We start from the raw sequence: 20,869 nt of genomic DNA, 5'->3' as shown, positions 1-20,869 counted from the left end.
TTTCTTGATTAACCCCCATATAGCGTGCAGGGCACTGATATACTCATTGTTTTACCTTGAGCATTCATGCAGGCGTTGAACTTTGCCTATTTTCCAATATGGATACATGCGACGAATTATAACGATTAGATCAATATTCTATACAGCAGCCTCGTTTCCCTCAGAATGAGATTCATTAATGTAGACATAGCAATACCATGTAGATACCATGAATCCTAAATCCCCATTTCAGGCCACGGCCAAGGCACATCCGTCATAAGAAACTGATCAATATCAAAATTCTGCAAACTAGGTATATCAATCACCAAATCCCCCAACCAAGAAACTTCAGCATCTGAAACCGGCCCAAATTCCATTGTCCGCGGCACCGGTATCTGCACTTGCTCATCCACTCTTTCGCCCTCTCCTGCCCTCGCCACCACAGCATCAACCCTCCTGTTCACTTCCTCCCTTGGAAGCGGCTGCGCAACAGCAGCTGCAGCATTGGCCCTCAAAACATCACCCAAAGCCCTCGTGTCATCCTCCTTCCTACGCTGATGCATCGCAACAAGCAAATAAGCCGTCGAATACGCCTCCCGCATACTCGCCGTATCATACGCAGCTAAAACCTCCCCCAACGTCGCCATGGCATCTGGTAAAAGCGCTAACGCAGGCCGACTATCAATTGCCAAAAGGGTACAGACAACTTGAAACGGCACATTAGCAACTTGATGCCATGGCGAAGAGGCGAGGACCATATGTCGCGCGGCGCGAAGACCCCGCTGCGCTAGGGCTAAGACGCGGTCTAGGTCTTGTGGTAAGAGGGCGTGGGCATTTATAGCGCGGACGCGACGGTAGATGCAGAGGGTTAGGTTTGTTTGGACGAGAATTAGAGATGATGTAGAGTATGAAAGATCTAGGACGGATTTCAGGGCTGATTCGAGTGTTGGTAGGGATTGAGATGAGGTTGTTGGGTCTAGACTTTCTGATAGGGGGAGGAGATGAAAGAGTGAGGCGCGGGTGGTTTTGTCCTGAGATAGTGGGATTGGTTGCGATGCGCCGTGGAGGAGGACGCGGGAACGGCCTAGATCGAATGAGATCCATGTGTTTAGATGTCGGGCCATGCCGAAGAGACGGCGGCGGGTATCTAGGATGTTTTTGGTTTCTGTGGATTTTGATTGAGGATTGATGGTGGTACTTGATATTTGCTGTGAATCTGAGTTTAGATTTGATTCTGGGTCTGGAGATTCGAGATGTAGACCCGCAGCCTCGATTAGGTGCATCAATGTGCAGCTAGCCATCCATGCGGCGTGTGGAGAAGCTGTCATTCGCATGTAGGCGGCGCGAAGAACCCATGCAGCTATCGCGTCGATTGAAGGTGATTCAGCACCTATGACACTTTTTTGTAGTATTTTATGTGCTCCCTCGACGAGCTGGAGCTCCGTTACTATGATTTCGCGGCGAGAAAACAAATATCCAAATGCTGCAATTCCATATAGAACAGCATCATAAGGTTGCTCTGACAAATCTAGCGGTGATTGCCAACGCTGAGCAATCCGTGAAAGGACATTAAGCCGGTCTAGAAACGGATAACATGGATCGACCTTCTCAAAATAGATAGCTGTCAGGTGGCACATATCTTCCTGTGAGAGCAACTTGGTGATAAACCCCGGTGCCGAAACAGAGATCTCGCGCGCTGCCAACGCAGGCGATAGTCGTCTCTCGCCAACATTCCAGGCAAAAAGATGCAATCTTGGTGCACGAGCTGGATCAATGCGAAGTCCAAGCTTGCGAACAAATGCTGCTCCGGAATTGGCCTCGAGAGAGTGACTCATTCCCCGCGATTCATCTGTCCAGTTGAATGAAGCGGGAGATGTCGTGCTACCTGCAGCACTGACAGGCTTGGGTGCAAAATGGGATAATCCATCTGCGCGTCTTTGCGATTCATCTAGTGAGGGTAAAGGTGCCCGATATGCGCTATTGGACCTGGGGCGCTTTTTGCGCGGGGCAGTGCTGTAGTGGCAGTCTACACCTGCTTGGATGCATGTTGCGCAGGGCTGTTCGCCTGAGCATTTGCGCTTACGGGATTGACAGGATAAACATGCAGCGCGAGAGCGCTTGCGGGGCGTGAAGTCGGACATTGTTTTTAATGAGGGTATGTAGCATGCATCGCGGAGGCCGAGGTTGAGGAGGTTGATTGGTTCGTGGCACCAGGGAAAATGCCGAGGACCCGCCGTCTTTTTGCTTCACAGAACACGGTCTATTTGTTTTCTTTGTTTGTTGGTTAGGAACTGATAGAATTGATTTTCAAGTCTGGCAATGAATCAATCATCATTGAACATTGATTACGCTTTCCGAATCTACGCCGTATGAATCTTGATAGGCCTCGGGAATTATCGGTGGTTTCCGCGCGACCTTTGCAGCACTAATAACCGCCGAACCTTATATCAAAAAAGGTTTGTCTAAAATCTTTAAAAAATCCTATGAAAGCTTCAAGTGATGCTCGTGGGCTTTACTAGTAGGTAGGCATGATTTTCCAGGTTGTTATAAATCGTCCCGGAAACGGATGGCCCAATGTCTTAAATCCTTCTGAGAAGTGCAGAGAAAGCGGCTAAGCTGTCCTTAACTTGTCCTTACAAAAACCAAGGATATAACGTAAAAGAAACCTCGCTGGGCCTGTAAGACGCATCTTTCACACCGACTTGTTGACCACTACCCCTCTTTGGAGACTGCAAATGTGCAAGGTACCAACAAATCGCTGTTAACCTAAGGCACAATCGAGTCCAGACGCGTTGAGATTCAGGATCGGCCCGCATATGATGCTATGGACGCAATGCAGCATTGACATCCTTTATAACTGGTTGACTATTCTAATGCGGATACATTTAGGGTCAAGGTGGCTGGTAAGTGGAGGCCGATCACCAGGGCTATGGAACAAGTGCACAAAAATGAGTTACAATTGGGTAATAGGAGTTGATCATGACGGTGTATCGATTGTCGATTGCATAGATTTCCTAGACCCTAAATTCCCACCGAAATTGACCCATTTTTATCCGTCTCTTACGTAGGGTCTTGTATGACCGGAGTACGGAAGGGACTACTCCGTACTGATGATAGATTGATATAAGCATACTCAGGGCGTGGATCAGCACTTTAATTCACAATTGAGTGTAACCAATTGATGTTTGAGGCTTCTCAGTCGTTGCAAATATCAATTATGCCCCCTGTAACTGGTCCGTCCAAGCCTTTTTTAGGCGTATTCCACGGGATTAGCGGTGTGTGCAGTGGATGCTAATGTTGGTGGTGCATAGATAAGCACGGATAAGAACGGGAAACGAACCAGTTAAAATCGGAGATTGGCCGATGTCGCTCTGATTGGCCACCGGAGTCGGTGAAGGCACGTGCCCGCACTGAGTCAGAAAATTGCACTTTTTCCTCGTTCTCAAGCCTTTCTTCCCTTCCTTCCCCAGTTTACACCACTCCACATATTATACCTTCAATACGCCTCATGTCTCGTTAAGACTTTTTTTCTCCCTCTATTCTTTTGACTGCTAGATCTTCAGTCGCGCTTATGTGTTTGGCACCCTCAACATTTACCTCCCAGGACTATATCTCGGGTATGTCTTTCAAGTCAACCTTTTCTTTCAATCTAAGAATGGGACTCGAAAATACTAACAATGCCCTCGAATAGATCACCTTTGGAAGGCTTCCATTAACTGAATTGACCTTCCGGTTTCTTGTTCAGCAATTTCTCTCATCCTATAAACTCTATACAAAATGTTCATGAACTTGTTCAAGGCCATGCCCAACCGGGCTGCGGCCTTCACTTCTATGAAGACCCCTGCTCAGGCTCGCTTCATGGCTACTGTTCGTCAGCGTGCTGCTCTCGAGCCCGCCACCTTCACCATCCGTGATGGTCCCATGTTCACCGGCAAATCCTTCGGTGCTCGCTCCAACATCTCCGGCGAGGCCGTCTTCACCACATCCCTGGTTGGATACCCCGAGTCCTTGACCGATCCCTCTTACCGCGGACAAATCTTGGTCTTCACCCAGCCTCTCATTGGTAACTACGGTGTGCCCTCTGCTGAGAAGGACACCAATGGCCTCCTGAAGTACTTCGAGTCCCCCAACCTGCAGGCTGCCGGTGTTGTCGTCGCCGACGTCGCCGAGCAGTACAGCCACTGGACTGCCGTTGAGTCTCTAGGTGAGTGGTGTGCTCGTGAGGGTGTTCCTGCCATCTCCGGCGTCGACACTCGTGCCATCGTCACCTATCTGCGTGAGCAGGGTTCTTCCCTGGCCCGTATCACTGTTGGCGAGGAGTACGATGCCAACGAGGATGAGGCTTTCACCGATCCCGAGCAGATCCACCTGGTCCGCCAGGTCAGCACCAAGCAGCCTTTCCACATCAGCGCTGCTGACCCTACCTCCCACGTTGCCGTCATCGACTGTGGTGTTAAGGAGAACATCTTGCGGAGCCTGGTTGGCCGCGGTGCTAGCGTAACTGTCTTCCCCTTCGACTTTCCCATCCACAAGGTTGCCCACCACTTCGATGGTGTCTTCATCTCCAACGGCCCCGGTGACCCCACTCACTGCCAGGATACCGTCTACCACTTGAAGCGTCTCATGGAGACCTCCCAGATCCCCATCTTCGGCATCTGTCTTGGTCACCAGCTTCTGGCTTTGGCTTCCGGTGCCAGCACCGTCAAGCTTAAGTACGGAAACCGTGCCCACAACATTCCCGCTTTGGATCTGAGCACTGGCCGCTGCCACATCACCAGCCAGAACCACGGTTATGCCGTTGATGCCTCCACCCTGCCCTCTGACTGGAAGCCTTACTTCGTCAACTTGAACGACCAGAGCAACGAGGGTATGATCCACAAGTCCCGTCCTATCTTCAGCACTCAGTTCCACCCCGAGGCCAAGGGTGGTCCTCTTGACTCCTCATACCTGTTCGACATCTACCTCGACAGTGTCCTGAAGCACAAGAACAGCCAGGCTGGTCTCTACCCTCAGCGTGACAGCCGCCCCAGCCCTCTCCTGGTTGATCTTCTGGCTAAGGAACGTGTTGGTGTCCAGCCCACCATTGGCATGCAGAACATTGCTGCTGCCGCCGCCGCTGCCGCTGCTGGTGCCGCATAGATGTCCTCATGTTAAGGTTGGAGTTTGGTCTATTTCTTGGTTGGCAAATATCATTGGGATTTCAAGTCTGTTCATATACATGTTCCATAGTTCATTTTGACATTTTCAAGTTAAATTATTTCTTGAAAAATGCTTAGCTCATAATCCTTTCCATTTCTTTCTGCATAGTCAATTCGTAGATGCACCAGTCTTGTTCCAGCCTATTTAGCTACTATTGATACCACATCCTCGTCTGATACCATATGCCCCAATCCCACGCGCTGTGGCATATGTCTTGCACTGGCACCCCACACTAAGGCATACTTGAAGGTCTCCTTCAGAGTACGGTGAATCTGGTCACACACATCCTCAATTGATGAGTCCTTTCGTACGATAAGTGCTTCGCTGAAATCAGGTTCTTGTCCCTTTCTATAAATAGCAATTGATGTTAGTCAGATCAATCAACTTGCTGAGTTCTTGCCAGCAGAGTAATGATATGTTCGATAATATCTCAAGCGATATATCATAGTAGGAATCGACTGACCGCTTTGTGTAGAGTCGCATTAATCTCAATTCCTTCCAAATACGTTCCACGACCTCCTGCACACCAAGATCAAGCTCACAACTCATAACGGCTGAGTAAGGCTCTCGGGCCAGTTGATCCAGGAACTCAAGACTGACGCCATCGATTTTGTTGTATACATACAAGCTGTTCAAATGGTTAGAGAATGAACTGCATCGCGGTCGTCGCCCTTCAATTCGAAATTCCAGCGACTTACCAGCGAATGTACTTGCGATGGTCTTTCATAATGACGTCGATAAAGTCGTCAATTGTGGCTACTACAGTAAGTATCCAAAATCATTCTTGAGAGGACGAAGCGAGGCATACCATTCTCATCTCGTACTAGCACTTCACAGTTGAGGATCTTGTAATCACGCAAGACATTGTAGATAATCTTCTCATCCAGGCTCTTCGGGGGTGTTTGGAAAGTAATCTTCATGCCACCGGCCTTCTTCACCTTGAGGTAGATATTCCTGGTTCACAATTAGTGCTAGTCCACATACCAAACCCTCAAATTTCCTAGCCATATGTCGAATACATACGGAGGCTCCTTGTTCAACCGAATACCCACGGAATCCAACTCAGCTTCCAGCAAAGCACGCTGCTCTGCCTTCTTAGTAGCATCCAGGATCATGAGAATTAAATCACTAGTCTTGGCCGCTGAGATGACCTGACGACCACGACCCTTGCCCTCGGAGGCACCTTCAATGATACCGGGCAAATCGAGGATCTGAATCTCTGCACCTCCATACTCAAGCACACCTGGGATAGCAGTGAGCGTGGTGAATGAGTAGGCCGCGGCTTCACTCTTAGTTTTGGTGATTTTGGACAAGAATGTAGATTTTCCGACGGATGGAAATCCAACAAGTGCTACACGGGCATCGCCACTTTTGCTAACGTCGAAACCGGCACCACCACCGGAGCCGGCGCCACCTACTGGCTCGAGAAGCTGAGCTCGCAGACGAGCAAGTTTTCTGTGAAGGTTAGTACGGATACAGGCACAGACACGGAATCATTGGTATGACACCCAGAACATCTCGTTGGGGATCACACACCCTTTCAATAGACCCAAGTGATACTCTGAGCAGATGAAATCAGTAAATCTATCATTCGCGAGTTGCGGGTTCCTCTTATGGTCTCCTACCTGTCGCCTTGTTTTCTGCGGGGCATGTTAGCGGGGTGATATAAAAAATATTAAAATCGTGATTTCGACTTACTTTGAGTGCGGCGCATCTCATCTTCGATTCTGTAAGTGAAAAATCAGCATCTCTATCCATCCAAACATATCCTTTCTCTCGTTCCCCCGTCCTGCAAGGCTTTGAGCCGGCATGCAGAGACAGGAGGGAGAAAAGCCACCACACAAAGGGAGCCATGGGTTCCGCAGCAAGAAAAGGGGGACCCTACTCTTTGATTTTCTCTGTGATGTTCACCATGATGCCGGTTTTTAAGGCCTTTGCCTGTGCAATCTCAGTATCTAATTGAAAACGATGTCGCGAAAACCACAAATGCACGCTTTGCCAGTTTGCTGACTCATCAAGCGCGGACTCCACTTTGAATCTCGAGCTTCGAGATTCTTAAACTCCAACAACCTTAACATTGAATGCTGTTCAACTCCACCATTCTGGTCTCGGAAACACGACAAGCTCTAGAATCATCATACCGCGACTCGATTCGATTCATATCACCTCACTTCCGCACTCATTCGCCACCATGGCCGAATCTCCCGTCACAGAACCGGTTCAGGAAACCGAGATCGAAGTTGAAGGACAATCGGAGGAGCAGAATCAACTTGCGCCCGTAAAGAAGACAAAGAAGATTATTAGGAAGAAGAAGCGTCCTGCCCGTGTTCAGGTTGATCGCTCTGAAATTGGAGCGGAAGCGCCTGCCCAGACTGGTGATCTGTTCAGTGAGTGCATTTCTTTATATACGTACGATGGACAGTGCTAACACGACTCCCTATCAGATATTTGGTACAGCAAATGGTACGAAATTACCCAATACTGCCAGCTGGTGGCTCAATGACCCTACCCCCGGTTTACGTTCCCGCGTCGCGACAAACACTAACATGCACCGCTTAATAGGTCCGGCGGAGATCGTGATGACAAATTTGGACTGAATACACAGGCGAAGACGAGATGCAACCCTGTGAAGGATAGCGGTTATACAAAGGCGGATTCTGTTTCTGGGTCATACTTCTGCGTATGTCGCTCATTGGATAAAATTACCAGCAAGCTCGGGTGCTAACATTTCTGCTAGCTTTACTTTGCCAAGGGCACTTGCTGGCGTGGTGTTGACTGCGAATATTTACATCGAATTCCTACCATTCATGATATGTTCCCTGTGAATGTCGATTGCTTCGGTACGCAACTATATCTGGACGGGGCCCACTTGCGTTCATCTACTAACTGCTGTTGGATATTTAGGTAGAGACAAGCACTCCGATTACAAAGATGTATGTTCATTCTTTTTGCGACGAGACTTCGATGGATTAGCCAACTAACAAATTTGACAGGACATGTCTGGTGTAGGCACCTGTATGTGGTATATCCAACACTTTCTTTCCATCTTTTACTGACCTCCTACCAGTTCAACGGCAGAATAGAACTCTCTACGTTGGCCGGATCAACGTTAATGTAAGAGGAATACAACTATGAACTGGCGTATATGGTAACTAACGTTGAAATAGGATGCAATTGAAGAAACCGTTTCGCGCCATTTTGCCCCGTGGGGAGAGATTCAAAGACTCCGAGTTTTGACAGGACGCGGCGTTGCCTTCGTGACATGTGAGCGCCCATTAAGAAAATTAAATTATTTCGGAGAACCAGACTAACATGCTTTCAGATGTCAATGAGGCTAATACTCAATTCGTGAGTTGTCTTTACTAACCCGAAAGAAAGAGACCAACTAACATTTCTACCAGGCTATGGAAGCAATGAATCGTCAAGCGTTGGATAATGGTGAGTTTTCGCGTGTTCAATCCACTCGATACCATGGACCAATTGTCTAACCAAAACAGAGGAAATCATCAATGTACGATGGGCAACAGTCGACCCCAACCCGCTAGCACAGAAGCGCGAGGCACGCCAACTGGAAGAACAAGCTGCTGAAGCTGTGCGCCGCGCTCTTCCTGCCGCCTTTGTTGCTGAGATCGAGGGTAGAGACCCTGAAGCCAAAAAGAGGAAGAAGATCGAGGGTAGTTTCGGCTTAGACGGATACGATGTCCCAGATGATGTTTGGCATTCGCGCACACGACAGCTAGAGTCGGCCCCGGAGGCTTATCAGCTCGAGGCTCCAGAGCAGACACTGATGCTCGAGCCCGCGCTCGCAGATGAGCCTGAAGCCGAGCCGCAGAATGGAATCTTCTCTAGTTCAGCTGTTGCTGCGCTTCGTGGACTGGGCGGTAATGTGACGACACAGGCTGCGCCGAAAGCCTCTGGCGGGCCATTGGTTGCTTATGGTAGCGATGATGAGAGCGACTAGACGAGGCGACCTTGGAAATTTAGAACTGAAATGCTTTTCAAGGGAAGAATGGTGATTGTAATTCTTTCTGCTATGTACTATAATGATGCCTCTTCAAAAATTTGAACGGAAAGAACATGCCTGCCTCCCTTTCTATGCAAAGCCTTCGTTAAATTGGCGTTATTCATAACGGGATGTTAACCCGACCACTCGCTAAAAATATGACAATGGAAGGAGATATAATGTTACCGCCTTGATAATGCAAACATGGAGGTGAAAAAAAAGCAATAAACCAGTAAGGATGGGCAGAAATATGCACCACGTTGAAAACTCCAAAAGCAAAGATCTGTCATGTGTCTCAAATGCTGTGCGCCTCTTCCCGTTCAAAATCACCTGTAGTTGCGGCCAAGATCATAATACACACAAGAACCCGTCCGGTAATTGTAGATAAACGCATTAGTATAGCTCTCTGGGGTCTCGCTCGATCGAGCCTCGGATGCTAAGTCGCTGACCATCTCATACACCTGACTGATATACTTCCGCTCAGTCAAAGGCGCATTCTGAATAGCTGCCCTCCAGCTCTCAGGATCAGAGAGCCTAGTATCGCGAATAGCGTCAAGAACATCATCGCGCGTTTCAATCGCAACGACAGGAGCATTCCGAGCATTCTCGGCGATTTCACGAGAACGAACCAAAGCCGACTCGACAATATTTCTCCGGTTGGTTTTCTTGTTCCGATGCTGTGGGACAAGGATACGGACGTCATTCGCTTTTTCGTTTGGCTGTAGTGCATCCTGTGGTCCGGATTGTCGGACTTGACGTGGGTCAACCATTCCCTCGCGGTATTGACGAGCTTGCACTTCTGATCGGAGCCAGGGAACTAGTTCTGCGCTGCGGATGTCGAACTCTTCGCGGCGGACGAGATTGCGGACCTTGAAGCCTCGTTCTTTGCTGTCTTGTTTGGCGATTACAATCCAGCGGTGGTTGTGCTCTCTGTATTTGGTTTGTAGCTCTTCGATGGATGAGGCGTCCACAGCAAGTTCGGCGCTGAGGCCGTTTGTCCAGAGGTCTTCGATTATTTTCACACCGATTGTGCGGAGTACTGTGGCGTCAAAGCTAGCGACGAGAACATCGCACTAATGCGGGTTAGAATGGCAAGCTAGGAATGATGTCGGCAGGAATGCAGATACTTACTCTGCGAGCTGTCCAGTAAAGTTCACCGCCAGTATCGGTCTCCTTTGGTGGTGCTTTTGTCTGCAGGTACTCGGTCATAGCAGATGCAAGTCTGTCTGAACCGAGATTGAAGCCGACAGCATGAGCCTGTGGCCTGTTTGACAGGACCTTTGGCGAGAAGTCTTGGATCAAACGATCGTATCGACCACCTGCGGCAAAGACGTCACGGCGTTTTCTGTCAAAAACGCATTGAAATAAAATACTACCTCTGTAGAATTTATCATGCAAGCTGCTCAGGGGGTTAATGTAAACCTTTCGTTTTAACCCGAAGCTTTGTAAGTAGCTTATCACTAAATTCAAGCGAGCAATGATGGCAGGCACTCGTTCGGCATATTCGGTGCCTTCCATGATAACTTGCAGTCTGCGCTGGGTCTCTTTCGGAGAGTCTCTGAAATCAAAACGAGCAAGATCGTCCAACGAGGTTGAGGCAACCCCAATTGCAGGAGATCGGAGTTCACTTCTAATCTTCTGCATTGTCCATTTCCCAACATTCAGTTTGCTGACAACTTCCTTCACCAATGGAGTTTGTGATGGGGTGATGCGGCAGAATTCCATGATGAGTTGCAGGAGATCAGAATGGTTGATGAGGAAGCACATGGACGCAGAGCGGAGGGGAGGAAATTCTTCAATGATTTCGTCTAGTACTTTGATAACTTCCGCTTCTTTGAGCGCTAGATCCAGGGTATTGTATGAAACGATGTCAAAGTCAACTTCGCGATGGGTTCTAGGTTCACTGCCGTGGGTTGATTCTCTGTAGACAGTGCCGAAGGCAAAAGTCCTTTCCAGAGAACTATCCTGCCGAGGGATCGCACGCGCATTGGGGACGGTGAGATCAAATGGCAACTGCAAGAGATTGCCCGAGGCATCAAGCAAGCGGACAGCGCCGTTGGAATAATGTTGGGATCGTGGAAATAACATCTGTCTTGCTGATTCGACTGCGCCATGGCGTCGGAAAATAGATGTCAATTTCTCTTTGACGAGACCCTGAACGAGCAACTCATTTGCTGCGGGTGTTGCATGAGAATCCATGTCCCAGGCAATGTCCTCGAATTTCTTCGGGGACTGGGAAAATATTGCCGAGAGAATCTTCTTGTAGTCCGGGGAGTTTGGGTCAGAGAGCAAGTGCACAATGGCTCGTCGGAATGTCTCTTCTTCTACCTGTAGAGGAATTCTACCACTGGAAAGTAGTTCTGCAGCCGTGGGCCGTTCGCCAGGCGAATGGCTGAGAAGCGATTCAATGATTTGGCCTTGGACGGTCTTTTCGGATTGTTGGAAAGTTGGCGGAAGTAGATGACTTGGTTCCCGGATTTCTCTAAGTGTTTGATCACGTTCCATACCCGTGGTGAGAGGGTGGCACATTTCAAAGAATATAACACCGAGAGAGAACATATCAACTTTCTCATTGTAATGACCGGAGAACCCCGACTTCATCTCTGGTGCCACGTAGTAAGTTGTCCCCAGGCTACGTGTAAAGTTGCCTTCAAAGTCAGCGGCTGCAGACGAGCGGACCGCTGTCATAAACTGCCCACTGGTTGCTAGCCCAAAATCACCAATTCGAGGATTATTGGCGACATCAATGAATATGTTATCAGGCTTTAGATCTCGATGAATAATGCCATGGCTGTGGATATGGCTCAATCCATCCAGAATCTGTCGAAATAGGCGCCAGGACCGATCAACATCATCATAGAGACCATTCTTGATCAAATCTCGGAGGGTATGCTTTTCACAATATTCCATCTGAATGTAAAGAGTTGTCAAGACTGGACGGCCGTAAGAGCCTCTGGACCTCGCATAGCTCAGCTCGGGACTATTCTTGCTACTGCCTTCAAAGGTCCCAGGAGAGTCTTGATGATCGTCGGCAAACATGGTTCCGTCATTCTCATCGTCGCTATCCGAGGCAGCAAATTCAATTTTCGGATATCCACTTGAACTTATGAAGTCAAGACCGCCAGTGCTGAATCCATGATGGCCATGGCTGGCAAATGGATCACCTTCGGTAGATGAGATGGCCTCCTCTTCAATATGATTGAAGTCTTCCTCCAACCAGGCAGTGTAGTATCGAACGACATAAGGATGATTCAGTCTTGACAGTAGCATGATTTCGGATAATGTGTCCTTCAAAGCCGCTGCTGAGGACTGGGAGATCTTTTTAACGGCATAGAAACGTCCATCCAGCTTATTTCTAGCTTTTACAACTTGGCCAAAACCACCGCGTCCAAGGTGACCCGCCTCATCAAAATCTTGGTGATACCTTGACAAGGCTGGGATGGCGCCAAACGAGTCAAGTCGAGGCCTCCTTTGCAATGATACAGAGTTAGAGGCGCTATCACGAAGAGTCAATGGCGCATCGACTCGGAAAAACTCAGATGGCAGCAGTTGAAACGCAGTTGGGCGCTTCCTGGGATCCGGTCGAAAGAATTCCCGTAATAGATCTTGTAAAGGCGGAGATAGACCCAAAGAAGCCATTAGCTGATTGGCCGAGGTATATCTCAGCAAAGCATCTTTCCCAAAGGCCATTTGAAGTAGAACGATACCCAAGTCCCAGACATCGGTCTTCATATTCGGTAGTGTACCTTCCTGTGTCAACTCCGGGGGCAGCCATAGCGGTGACTTGGATGTAGTCAAAGAGCGCTTAGAAATAGAATTTGGAAGTGTGTCTTCCACACTAGATTGCAGCTTGACTATTGTGCTACCAGACAAGGTTCTGCAAATCATGACTCGGCCACAATGGATATTTCCATGAACAAATCCGCTCCGGTGGTAGAATTCGAGGGCTTCAAGAAGCTGGATCATCCAGCCACGGAGTGTCTCAACTGCAACAGTGCCCACCATATCTAGAAGTTCCAACAGCGAGCCCTTATTGGCATATTCTAGTAGAGCAAACACAGTCCACGAGTTTTCAGTGGAATTAAAGTCATTAATGGGACGAATGATCTTGAATCCTACAAAATCAATCAAATTGGGATGCCGAAGTCTCTTCAAACTCTCCAATTTATCCTCACTGCTTCGCATCTGTTGTCGAAATGCTAGTACATCAGATGCCTTCTCTTCTAGGAAAATCTCCTTTAGGACCAACTGGGGGACGTGGCACCGACGCTCTGAAACAACAGGCCGCACAGTGAATGTCTTTTTAGTTTGATAAGACCGTAAAATAGTCTTTCCATGTATAGCACGGAATACCAGTGGCTGACCATCGTTGTCATTTATTGCCACGGGTGGGTCAAAAGAAATGGCACCTGGGGTGTTCTCCACTAGGTCATCCACATCATTCGAATCCAATCCACCAGTCCGGCTCTTGCGTCGTAATACGCGAGCTCTAGTTCGCTGTCGCATCTTGTCTTGAAGCATTGCCTGGAGAGCGCGTTCCTCAGCCGCACTGGCGGCTTCCTGTTTTCGCATTTCTTCTTGCTTTTCAAGTTCTGCCCGCTGAATGGCAGCAGCTTCCTGTTCCATTCGCTCTTCCTCGAGACTGGGGAGATCTTTATCCTGTTCACGAGCTTGTGCAACATCCTCGAGGACATCCTGGATCGATACAGCCAGTTCATAAATCATCTCGCTTCCAAGGAGCGAAGACGGCTTTTTCCGAGCAATTTCCTGGATGCGAGAACGGGCCCCATCGCGAAATTCGTCGAGATTTTTCAAAGAGAGGTTGGGTATGGTTTTTGGATAGGTCGCAGGCAGCTCAACAAGGAGAACAAGGCAGACATCTGGGTTGGAGGATGCGCGAAGGTGGAGCTTGAACCCTACGTCGGAAGATTGCTGGGATCGCAACGGTTAGTCCCACCCCTCTTTCAGATGTGTCAATGGACAAAGAACAAAGCTCCGAGACTCACATGCCATGCCGACCGGCGGTTTTCAACATCTTCAAAATCATCTCCATAGATAGAACGGAGAGCTTCCACCTCATTCAGGTGGATTTCGCGGTAATTGGTGGTTGCTATAACGGTGGATGTCAAGGTAGATGAGTCCGAAGAGGTTTGCTTTTTCTCGCGGGGAGCTTTCTTCCTCTGTTTGGGAGACATCGCGGGGCGTGGAGCGCGAAGTCGCCCTACATCCGGCTTTTATTGAACGACATGAAGAAACACGTAAATCAATTAAATGAGGGAGTAAAATATGTCGAGAGAAAAAGAAAACGAGGTTCTTTTTTTGCTCTCGAGGGGAACAACAGGCGGTCAGATACCGACAACTTATCGATAGCCAAATGGACCCGCTTAGGTACTACTAGTATGAGATGACGTTGGGTATAACAACCACAGATTATACCAACTTGAAGCTATGAAGCCCAGGAATTAGTACTATTGGCGAGATGAATTTTACTTTAAGAAGGGTTATTAGAGATTGTGTGCATCTGTCAATTATCTCATACGTAGCACATGTATATACAGACTGGCCAACCTTAAATTAGGCCTCAGCAATGCCCATATAGTAGTTCAGTGGGCCACGCATGTTTTGGCGCCCAATTCACTACTAATGCAATAGTATTTGCTGGCTTGGTGTGCTAGCATGAATACTAATTCTGTTCATTCTCTGGTTACATTTAGAGGAAGCAAGTTTTAACTCCATTCTCTTACAGTATGGCCGCCCCCAGAGTACTTTAGCCAATGCCGATCTCTCGCGGTGTCGGAAACATACGTAAAGAATTTGAAAGTGGGTATTTCAACAAGTAATTCTTTGATTCTAACTTGAATTAGTCATGGATTCTAAATAAATCACGCTTCCTTGGCGCCATAAATGATCTAAATACGCGGAACGACAAATGGCGCTGAAAATTCAATGACAAATATAGCGTGATATCACATCGGCCAGCTGGGAAATCTAATTAATGCAGCATTAGTTATGTACTTGAGTGGAACTTGAATTGCAATAATAATATAGACATACCTGTGGTCTCTTCATTATAGAGAAATGATCTCCAGCTATGACCTCAACTTCCACCTTTGGTAGAAGAGTTTCCCAGCCACTTGGTCCCATAGGCTTCGCTCTCTCATCCATGATCCATTGATGTGACTCATTCTCTGGGATCTTGTACATGGCCTGTTTCCTCTTGTGATCCTCAACAGATTCCCAAACACCGCTCTTTGCCCATACAGCTAAACAATTCAACGCCTGGGATCCCATCATTGGCTCAGGAACATATGCTCCTAGCGTTCGGATACTTCCTATGAAATGTGCATGTGTACTCTTTTGCCTCTTCTGAGATATTTGACTTTTAGTGAGGCCGAGATCATCGAGTATATCGATTGTATGAGGTGAAAGGGGTGGAACAACTCCCGGGCAAGGAGAGTCGATAAGAACAAGGCCCTCGACATGCTTATTTGCTTGACGAAGAATCCGGGTGGCTTCAAAAGCAAAGATTCCGCCAATGCTCCTGTGAAGAAAATATGTTAGAAGATTAATTTTGAAAGCATACTTTGATCGTAACCTACCAGCCGCCCAGGATGTAGGGGCCCTCTGGATCGATTCTCAAAATCTCGTCCACGTACATGCCAGCCATGTCGCGGAATGATATGTCAAAGGGCTCAGAGCATCCAAGAAATGGACTGTTAAGGCCCCAAACCTTAACGTTCTTTGATTCACCAGGTAAATTGCCAGCAAGGCATGGTAGACCAGCATAAGAGCCTGCAGATCCAGATCCGTCGGAAAGCAAAAATAGAGAAGGTCCTTCCACCAAAGGATCACCTTGTAATAACACAGAATTGCAATATGGTAGCGCATCTAGATCAGACAGGGTATCACCATCATTGATGCCTCTCAATGCAGGGGAGGATGTCGTCGGGTGTATTGGTCCAAGGCTCCTCTCAACATCTGCATAGGTTGAGTGATCAAGAAAGAAAGATGAGGGGAGCCTCCGACCGGTTTGAGTGTAAACAGTGTCAATTATTGAAAGCCCCAGTAGGGAATCAATACCAAGATGAGCAAATGTAGTACCTGATATAACTTCTTCCACATCTACTCCGCTTTCACTGGCAATTATTCCTGGCAGAGCTTGTAAAAGAGAGTCTGCCGGCTCACTGGTGGCAGTGGTTGAAGGCGTGCTATATCCTGAACCAGAACATGATTCTTCACCCAGTTCCGAGGAAGCGTGAGAAGTGCTCGATTCAAAATCGTGCATATCAGGCGATTGAAAATAAGTGCGAAGATCGGCAATCCTCCTGCAAGTAAGAAATAGTGAACTGGGAACGTTCATGTGAAGATCTTGACGGAGCTTGTCAACTATTGCTAGGGAGATTAAGGAATCAAGTCCAATCTCCTCCAAGTCTGTACCATCGGTGAGTTCTTCCGGTAAAACCCCAGTTTCGTCAGCAATCAGATCAAGGACTCCGGAGAATATATCTTTCGAAACCTGCGGATCTTTGTGGTGGCCTGAGACGCTTTTATTAAGTTTCTTGTGATGACTTGGTGCTGCTTCTGATAACATAGATCTTGTTTCAGTTCCAGGTGAAGGTAGCAATAGGCTCAAAATCTTTTTCTTAATGGCTTGGAATTTCACATCTTCAACGACTGCGATTGTACGATTCTGGTCTTGGTCAAGAACATAGACATCTCCTGACATGATGTTCTTCTCCGATTCTTGCATGCGAACATATGCTCTGTAGTTGCCATTTTCAGACAACGAAGATGCAATACGCATACTTCCCCATCCGTGCGATATATAGACGACATCATCTGGGATGGTCTCGCTGACATTCAGGATGAATCCAGAGAGGTGAACCAAGCTATCAATCCAGTATGGAGGATATCTTGATCTCTCTCCTGCTGGCATCGGTTGAAAGCAAATTTGAGCTGAGCCCTCTAGAATCTCGGAGTCCATGTGGATATCGTCCATTCCTTGAAACTGCTTACTGTATTCCACAAAGCTTCCGAAGAGTTTATAAGCCATACCGCGCTTCAGTCGATGGATTTTACCTTCGAGAGAAGCTTGTTTCAAGCTATCAATTCGGCCCTGAATCAGGTATTGCTGCTTTGTCCATTGTGACATCCACTCTTTCGAATTGCCATAATGAACACTGCATGTCACATGTACAGTCTCTGAATGAGTCGTCCCATTGCCCTTTGAGCTGATAGTAATTGAAACCGAAGAAGACTTAGACTCCTTGGAAGCTGTGATAAACACCAGTTGCTCGCCTTTTCCGGCCAAGATCAGAGGTTTATGTACCTCGATGTCTGCAAGATCCATGGCTGGTATATCGTCTGAATTGATGCGTTCCCAGATATAAGAGGCTGCCGTAAATGCCATATCACCATACACAGAGCTGGGGCATAATGCAACTTTGTTCACCAAGTGACCTGAAATTATAGCACTGAGATGCTCCTCATTCAGGTCTGAAACAAATGTCACATTTGAGCCCTCATCTTTGAACTCTTCTCGCTCAATCCGGTGCAATGTGGCTGTTGGAGAGAATGTTTGCTGCTGTGAGCTCGGCCTCGGTTTATTCTCACAGCCAGACTTGGTAATCAGCCAGTCTCCTTCATACTGCAGCCAATGGCTTTTCAGATCAAACGCGTAGCTCGGCAATGTTACAAACTGCAGGGTACTCTCGTACTCCCGATGGAAGGTGCTCCAATCAATATCAATACCACCCCTGTATATGCTAGAAACACTCTTAGATAGAGTAAGCCAGTTGTCTTCTTTAGACGTAATTGAGGGGTAGATGTTCGCGCATCTTCCCGCAAGAATGGATTTCGCCATATTAAGGCAAAGTGGCCGGGCGCCAATGTCTATCCAGAAGGTAGAGTCAACCTCAAATCCACCCGTAGAGAGGATTGTCTCAACCGTTTCCTGAAACAGAACTGGCTGCCGGGCCTGTCGACCGAGATACTCTGCGCCGAATATACCGGTGTCTGTCACGATATTTCCTTCGCACGTCGACGCAACAGGTATGTTCGGCTTATGGAATCGTACTTTGCGGGCCATGGCAATAAACGGCTCCAGACATGGATCAAGCTGGGCTGAGTGAAAAGCATACGGAAGATCGAGGTATTGAGCTCTGACACAGTGAATGTTTCTCAGGGAACTGTCTAGGGCTGTGATGCTCTCCACGGCACCACTGACAACAGTAGACCCAGGCCCATTGCAGCAGGCAATTTCACAAGCAGCGAATTCCTCCCCCGACAATATTTGCTCGAGTCTGTCTGGGGGCATACTGACAGCCAACATCGCATGAGTTCCTCGCTGGCAAAATTTCTCAATGAGTTTTCCACGCTCACCAAGAAGGTAGAAGGTATCATGTAAGCTTAATACCCCAGAGATACAAAGTGCCGCATATTCGCCGAGGCTGTGTCCACATACAAGCTGTGGCTCTACACCCCACGATCGCCAGAGCGTAGCAAGAGCTATTCCGACGGCAACAATTGTTAGCTGGCCTTGCAAAGAGCTGGCATTTGTTGGGTCAAAGAGGGCATTCTCGAATGTTTGAAGGATAGGCGGAAGACCAAGGCTATGGCAAATCTCATCTATTTCGCGAATCTTGTCCGCAAATACATTGCAGGTCGCGTAAAGCTGACTGCCCATGCCTGGGTAAAGAGATCCCTGCCCTGAAAAGAGAAATATTGGCCTAGGTCGAATTTTCGGAGGTTCAATTGCTTTTGAAAGTCCTTGCTCTAAGTTGGCTATCAACTGGGGCATATCGGTGGCTGTGTATACCTGGCGTAATGGATGGTGAATTTGCCGTGCAGTTAAAGAGTAGGCCAAATCAGCCAATCTGATATCATCTTTTGTTTTCAGAAGTGTAGTCAAGCGGTTGACATTCATTTGGAGCGAACTTTTGGTCTTTGCCGAGACAGCAACAACATGATATGGACGAGGGTCTTGAGTATCTTCCCTTCCTTGTTGATCGATTACGTAGTCTTCGAGAAGCAAGCTTGTATTTCCTCCAGCTGCATTAAAATTATTGACCAGAATTCTTCGAGGTTTTTCACCGTTGCAGAATGGCACCTTGGTCCTTGGGATTTGTATATTGAGGGAATCGAGTTTTTGAGTCGGAATACTGGGGTTTATTGTGCCTTTGATGCCGATGTGTGGTGGTATGATGGACTTCTTGAACATGAGCACGGATTTCATGATGGATGCTACACCCGAAGCGGACTCCCCGTGGCCAATGTTGGGCTTGACAGTGCCGATATACATGGGACGGTCGCCACTTGACCGAGCGGACATGGCCTCAGCCATTGCAGCTGTTTCAATGCTGTCTCCAGCCTGTGTACCCGTTCCATGCATCTCGACATAATCGACCTCATTTGGCTTAACTCCGGCATCATTGAGTACAGCAGAAAATAATTTGACTTGTGTTGCAGCATGTGGGTGGGTAATAGAAATTGCCTGCGCGGAATGATTTGTTGATATGCCCCTAATCACGCACTGGATGGGGTCACGACTTGCAATAGCATCCTCTAGTCGCTTAATCACAACAACACCTGAGAAGAACACAAGTCAGCATAGGCCTGGAAGAGTAGAAAATGCCTTAAAATATATGTGCACCTACCCACTCCTTCTCCGCGACAATACCCATCGGCGTTGGCATCCCACGTTTTACATGATCCGGTAAGCGACAAGAAACCTCCACGGCTTAGACCTGCGTATGGATCCGAAGAGGTAATGATGTTCACTCCACCAGCGACAGCCATATCGCATTCTTTATTTTTCAATGTGGTCAATGCGACCTGAATGGCCGCCATGCTAGATGAACAAGCAGCATCGATACTGTAGCTCGGGCCATCCCACCCGAAATAGTAATTCAGTCTCCCTGGCCCAAAGGCTCGCATACCACCGGGGGTCCAGAATATACCAATCTCTTGACCCTCATTTACTTCACGGTAGTCGTCGCTGGTTTGACCGATGAATGTTCCCACGCGATGGCCATGTGTCGACATTGCTTTGTTATGTGGGTATCCTGCCATCTGAAGAGCCTCATACGTTGTCATCAATAACAGTCGCTGGCCTGGATCTGTTGCTGCGGCTTCCTTGGGTGACATATTAAATAGTCGAGCATCAAATAGGTCAGGGTGGTCAAGGAAACAGCCGTAAGGGGTTAATGTAGTGTTGGGAATCTTTCCGGTTTTATCATAATGTGTCTCGGGGTCGAATCGACTTATAGGTACCTAAGCTTTGTATTAGTATAGTAAAGATCTGAAAACATGCAAGATCAGGTGTTTGTACCGGTTGGTGGAGGTCCAGGCCTTCCTCAAGCGCATTCCAAAATGAATCCAGGTCATCTCCACCTGGAAACCTTCCGCCCATGCCAATTATTGCATAGCTGCCATTGTTCTTGCTCTCTGTTGTGGCTATAGAGCTTGGGAATATCTTTGTAGAAACTGGTTGAATGGTATCTTTCAATGTGTTCATTGCGTTTGAAATACCCAACATGGTCAGAGTCGCATTTGCATGATCGTTGGCTTTGAAACTCTCTAACACGGAAGTCAAATTTAATGGACGACAAAGTATATCCAACACTGCAGTCTGTAAACAGTCGCGCAGCGTGGATTTATCATTTATTAAACCCGCCGTGCTGGTGGATA

General features: G+C 47.8%; 6 protein-coding genes across 6 annotated transcripts; 2 read left to right on the top strand and 4 right to left on the bottom strand.

Moving 5' to 3' along the window:
• Positions 1–215: 215 nt before the first annotated feature.
• N7478_002901 (putative C6 transcription factor) lies at positions 216–2,120 on the bottom strand (the record flags this gene model as incomplete). The annotated part of the gene is made up of 1 exon (XM_056919115.1): positions 216–2,120. One exon carries the CDS (start codon positions 2,118–2,120, stop codon positions 216–218), a length of 1,905 nt encoding a protein of 634 aa, XP_056782273.1.
• A 1,636-nt stretch (positions 2,121–3,756) lies between these two features.
• On the top strand, positions 3,757–5,118 carry cpa1 (carbamoyl-phosphate synthase (glutamine-hydrolyzing) CPA1; the record flags this gene model as incomplete). Its single annotated transcript, XM_056919114.1, has 1 exon — positions 3,757–5,118. The coding sequence occupies one exon, from the start codon at positions 3,757–3,759 to the stop codon at positions 5,116–5,118; it is 1,362 nt and encodes a 453-aa protein (XP_056782272.1).
• Positions 5,119–5,318: 200 nt separating this feature from the next.
• N7478_002899 (uncharacterized protein) lies at positions 5,319–7,092 on the bottom strand (the record flags this gene model as incomplete). The annotated part of the gene is made up of 9 exons (XM_056919113.1): positions 5,319–5,526; positions 5,642–5,806; positions 5,877–5,934; positions 5,987–6,132; positions 6,202–6,633; positions 6,715–6,739; positions 6,804–6,818; positions 6,877–6,905; positions 7,064–7,092. 9 exons carry the CDS (start codon positions 7,090–7,092, stop codon positions 5,319–5,321), a joined length of 1,107 nt encoding a protein of 368 aa, XP_056782271.1.
• A 277-nt stretch (positions 7,093–7,369) lies between these two features.
• On the top strand, positions 7,370–9,139 carry cwc2 (active spliceosome conformation promoter CWC2; the record flags this gene model as incomplete). Its single annotated transcript, XM_056919112.1, has 11 exons — positions 7,370–7,565; positions 7,623–7,641; positions 7,741–7,858; positions 7,916–8,018; positions 8,083–8,111; positions 8,172–8,193; positions 8,246–8,292; positions 8,346–8,442; positions 8,501–8,526; positions 8,580–8,616; positions 8,676–9,139. The coding sequence occupies 11 exons, from the start codon at positions 7,370–7,372 to the stop codon at positions 9,137–9,139; spliced, it is 1,158 nt and encodes a 385-aa protein (XP_056782270.1).
• A 368-nt stretch (positions 9,140–9,507) lies between these two features.
• Positions 9,508–14,376, bottom strand: cpcC (putative protein kinase (Gcn2); the record flags this gene model as incomplete). Its single annotated transcript, XM_056919111.1, has 3 exons — positions 9,508–10,254; positions 10,313–14,113; positions 14,188–14,376. The coding sequence occupies 3 exons, from the start codon at positions 14,374–14,376 to the stop codon at positions 9,508–9,510; spliced, it is 4,737 nt and encodes a 1,578-aa protein (XP_056782269.1).
• A 748-nt stretch (positions 14,377–15,124) lies between these two features.
• Positions 15,125–20,696, bottom strand: N7478_002896 (ketoacyl-synt-domain-containing protein; the record flags this gene model as incomplete). The annotated part of the gene is made up of 5 exons (XM_056919110.1): positions 15,125–15,169; positions 15,236–15,722; positions 15,781–19,768; positions 19,837–20,452; positions 20,511–20,696. 5 exons carry the CDS (start codon positions 20,694–20,696, stop codon positions 15,125–15,127), a joined length of 5,322 nt encoding a protein of 1,773 aa, XP_056782268.1.
• Positions 20,697–20,869: the final 173 nt, after the last annotated feature.

The sequence above is a fragment of the Penicillium angulare genome (assembly GCF_028827245.1).
Source record: "Penicillium angulare strain IBT 27051 chromosome Unknown utg000003l_segment0_segment0, whole genome shotgun sequence".
Classification (NCBI taxonomy): Eukaryota; Fungi; Ascomycota; class Eurotiomycetes; order Eurotiales; family Aspergillaceae; genus Penicillium; species Penicillium angulare.
This window is presented reverse-complemented; position numbering and strand designations above follow the sequence as displayed.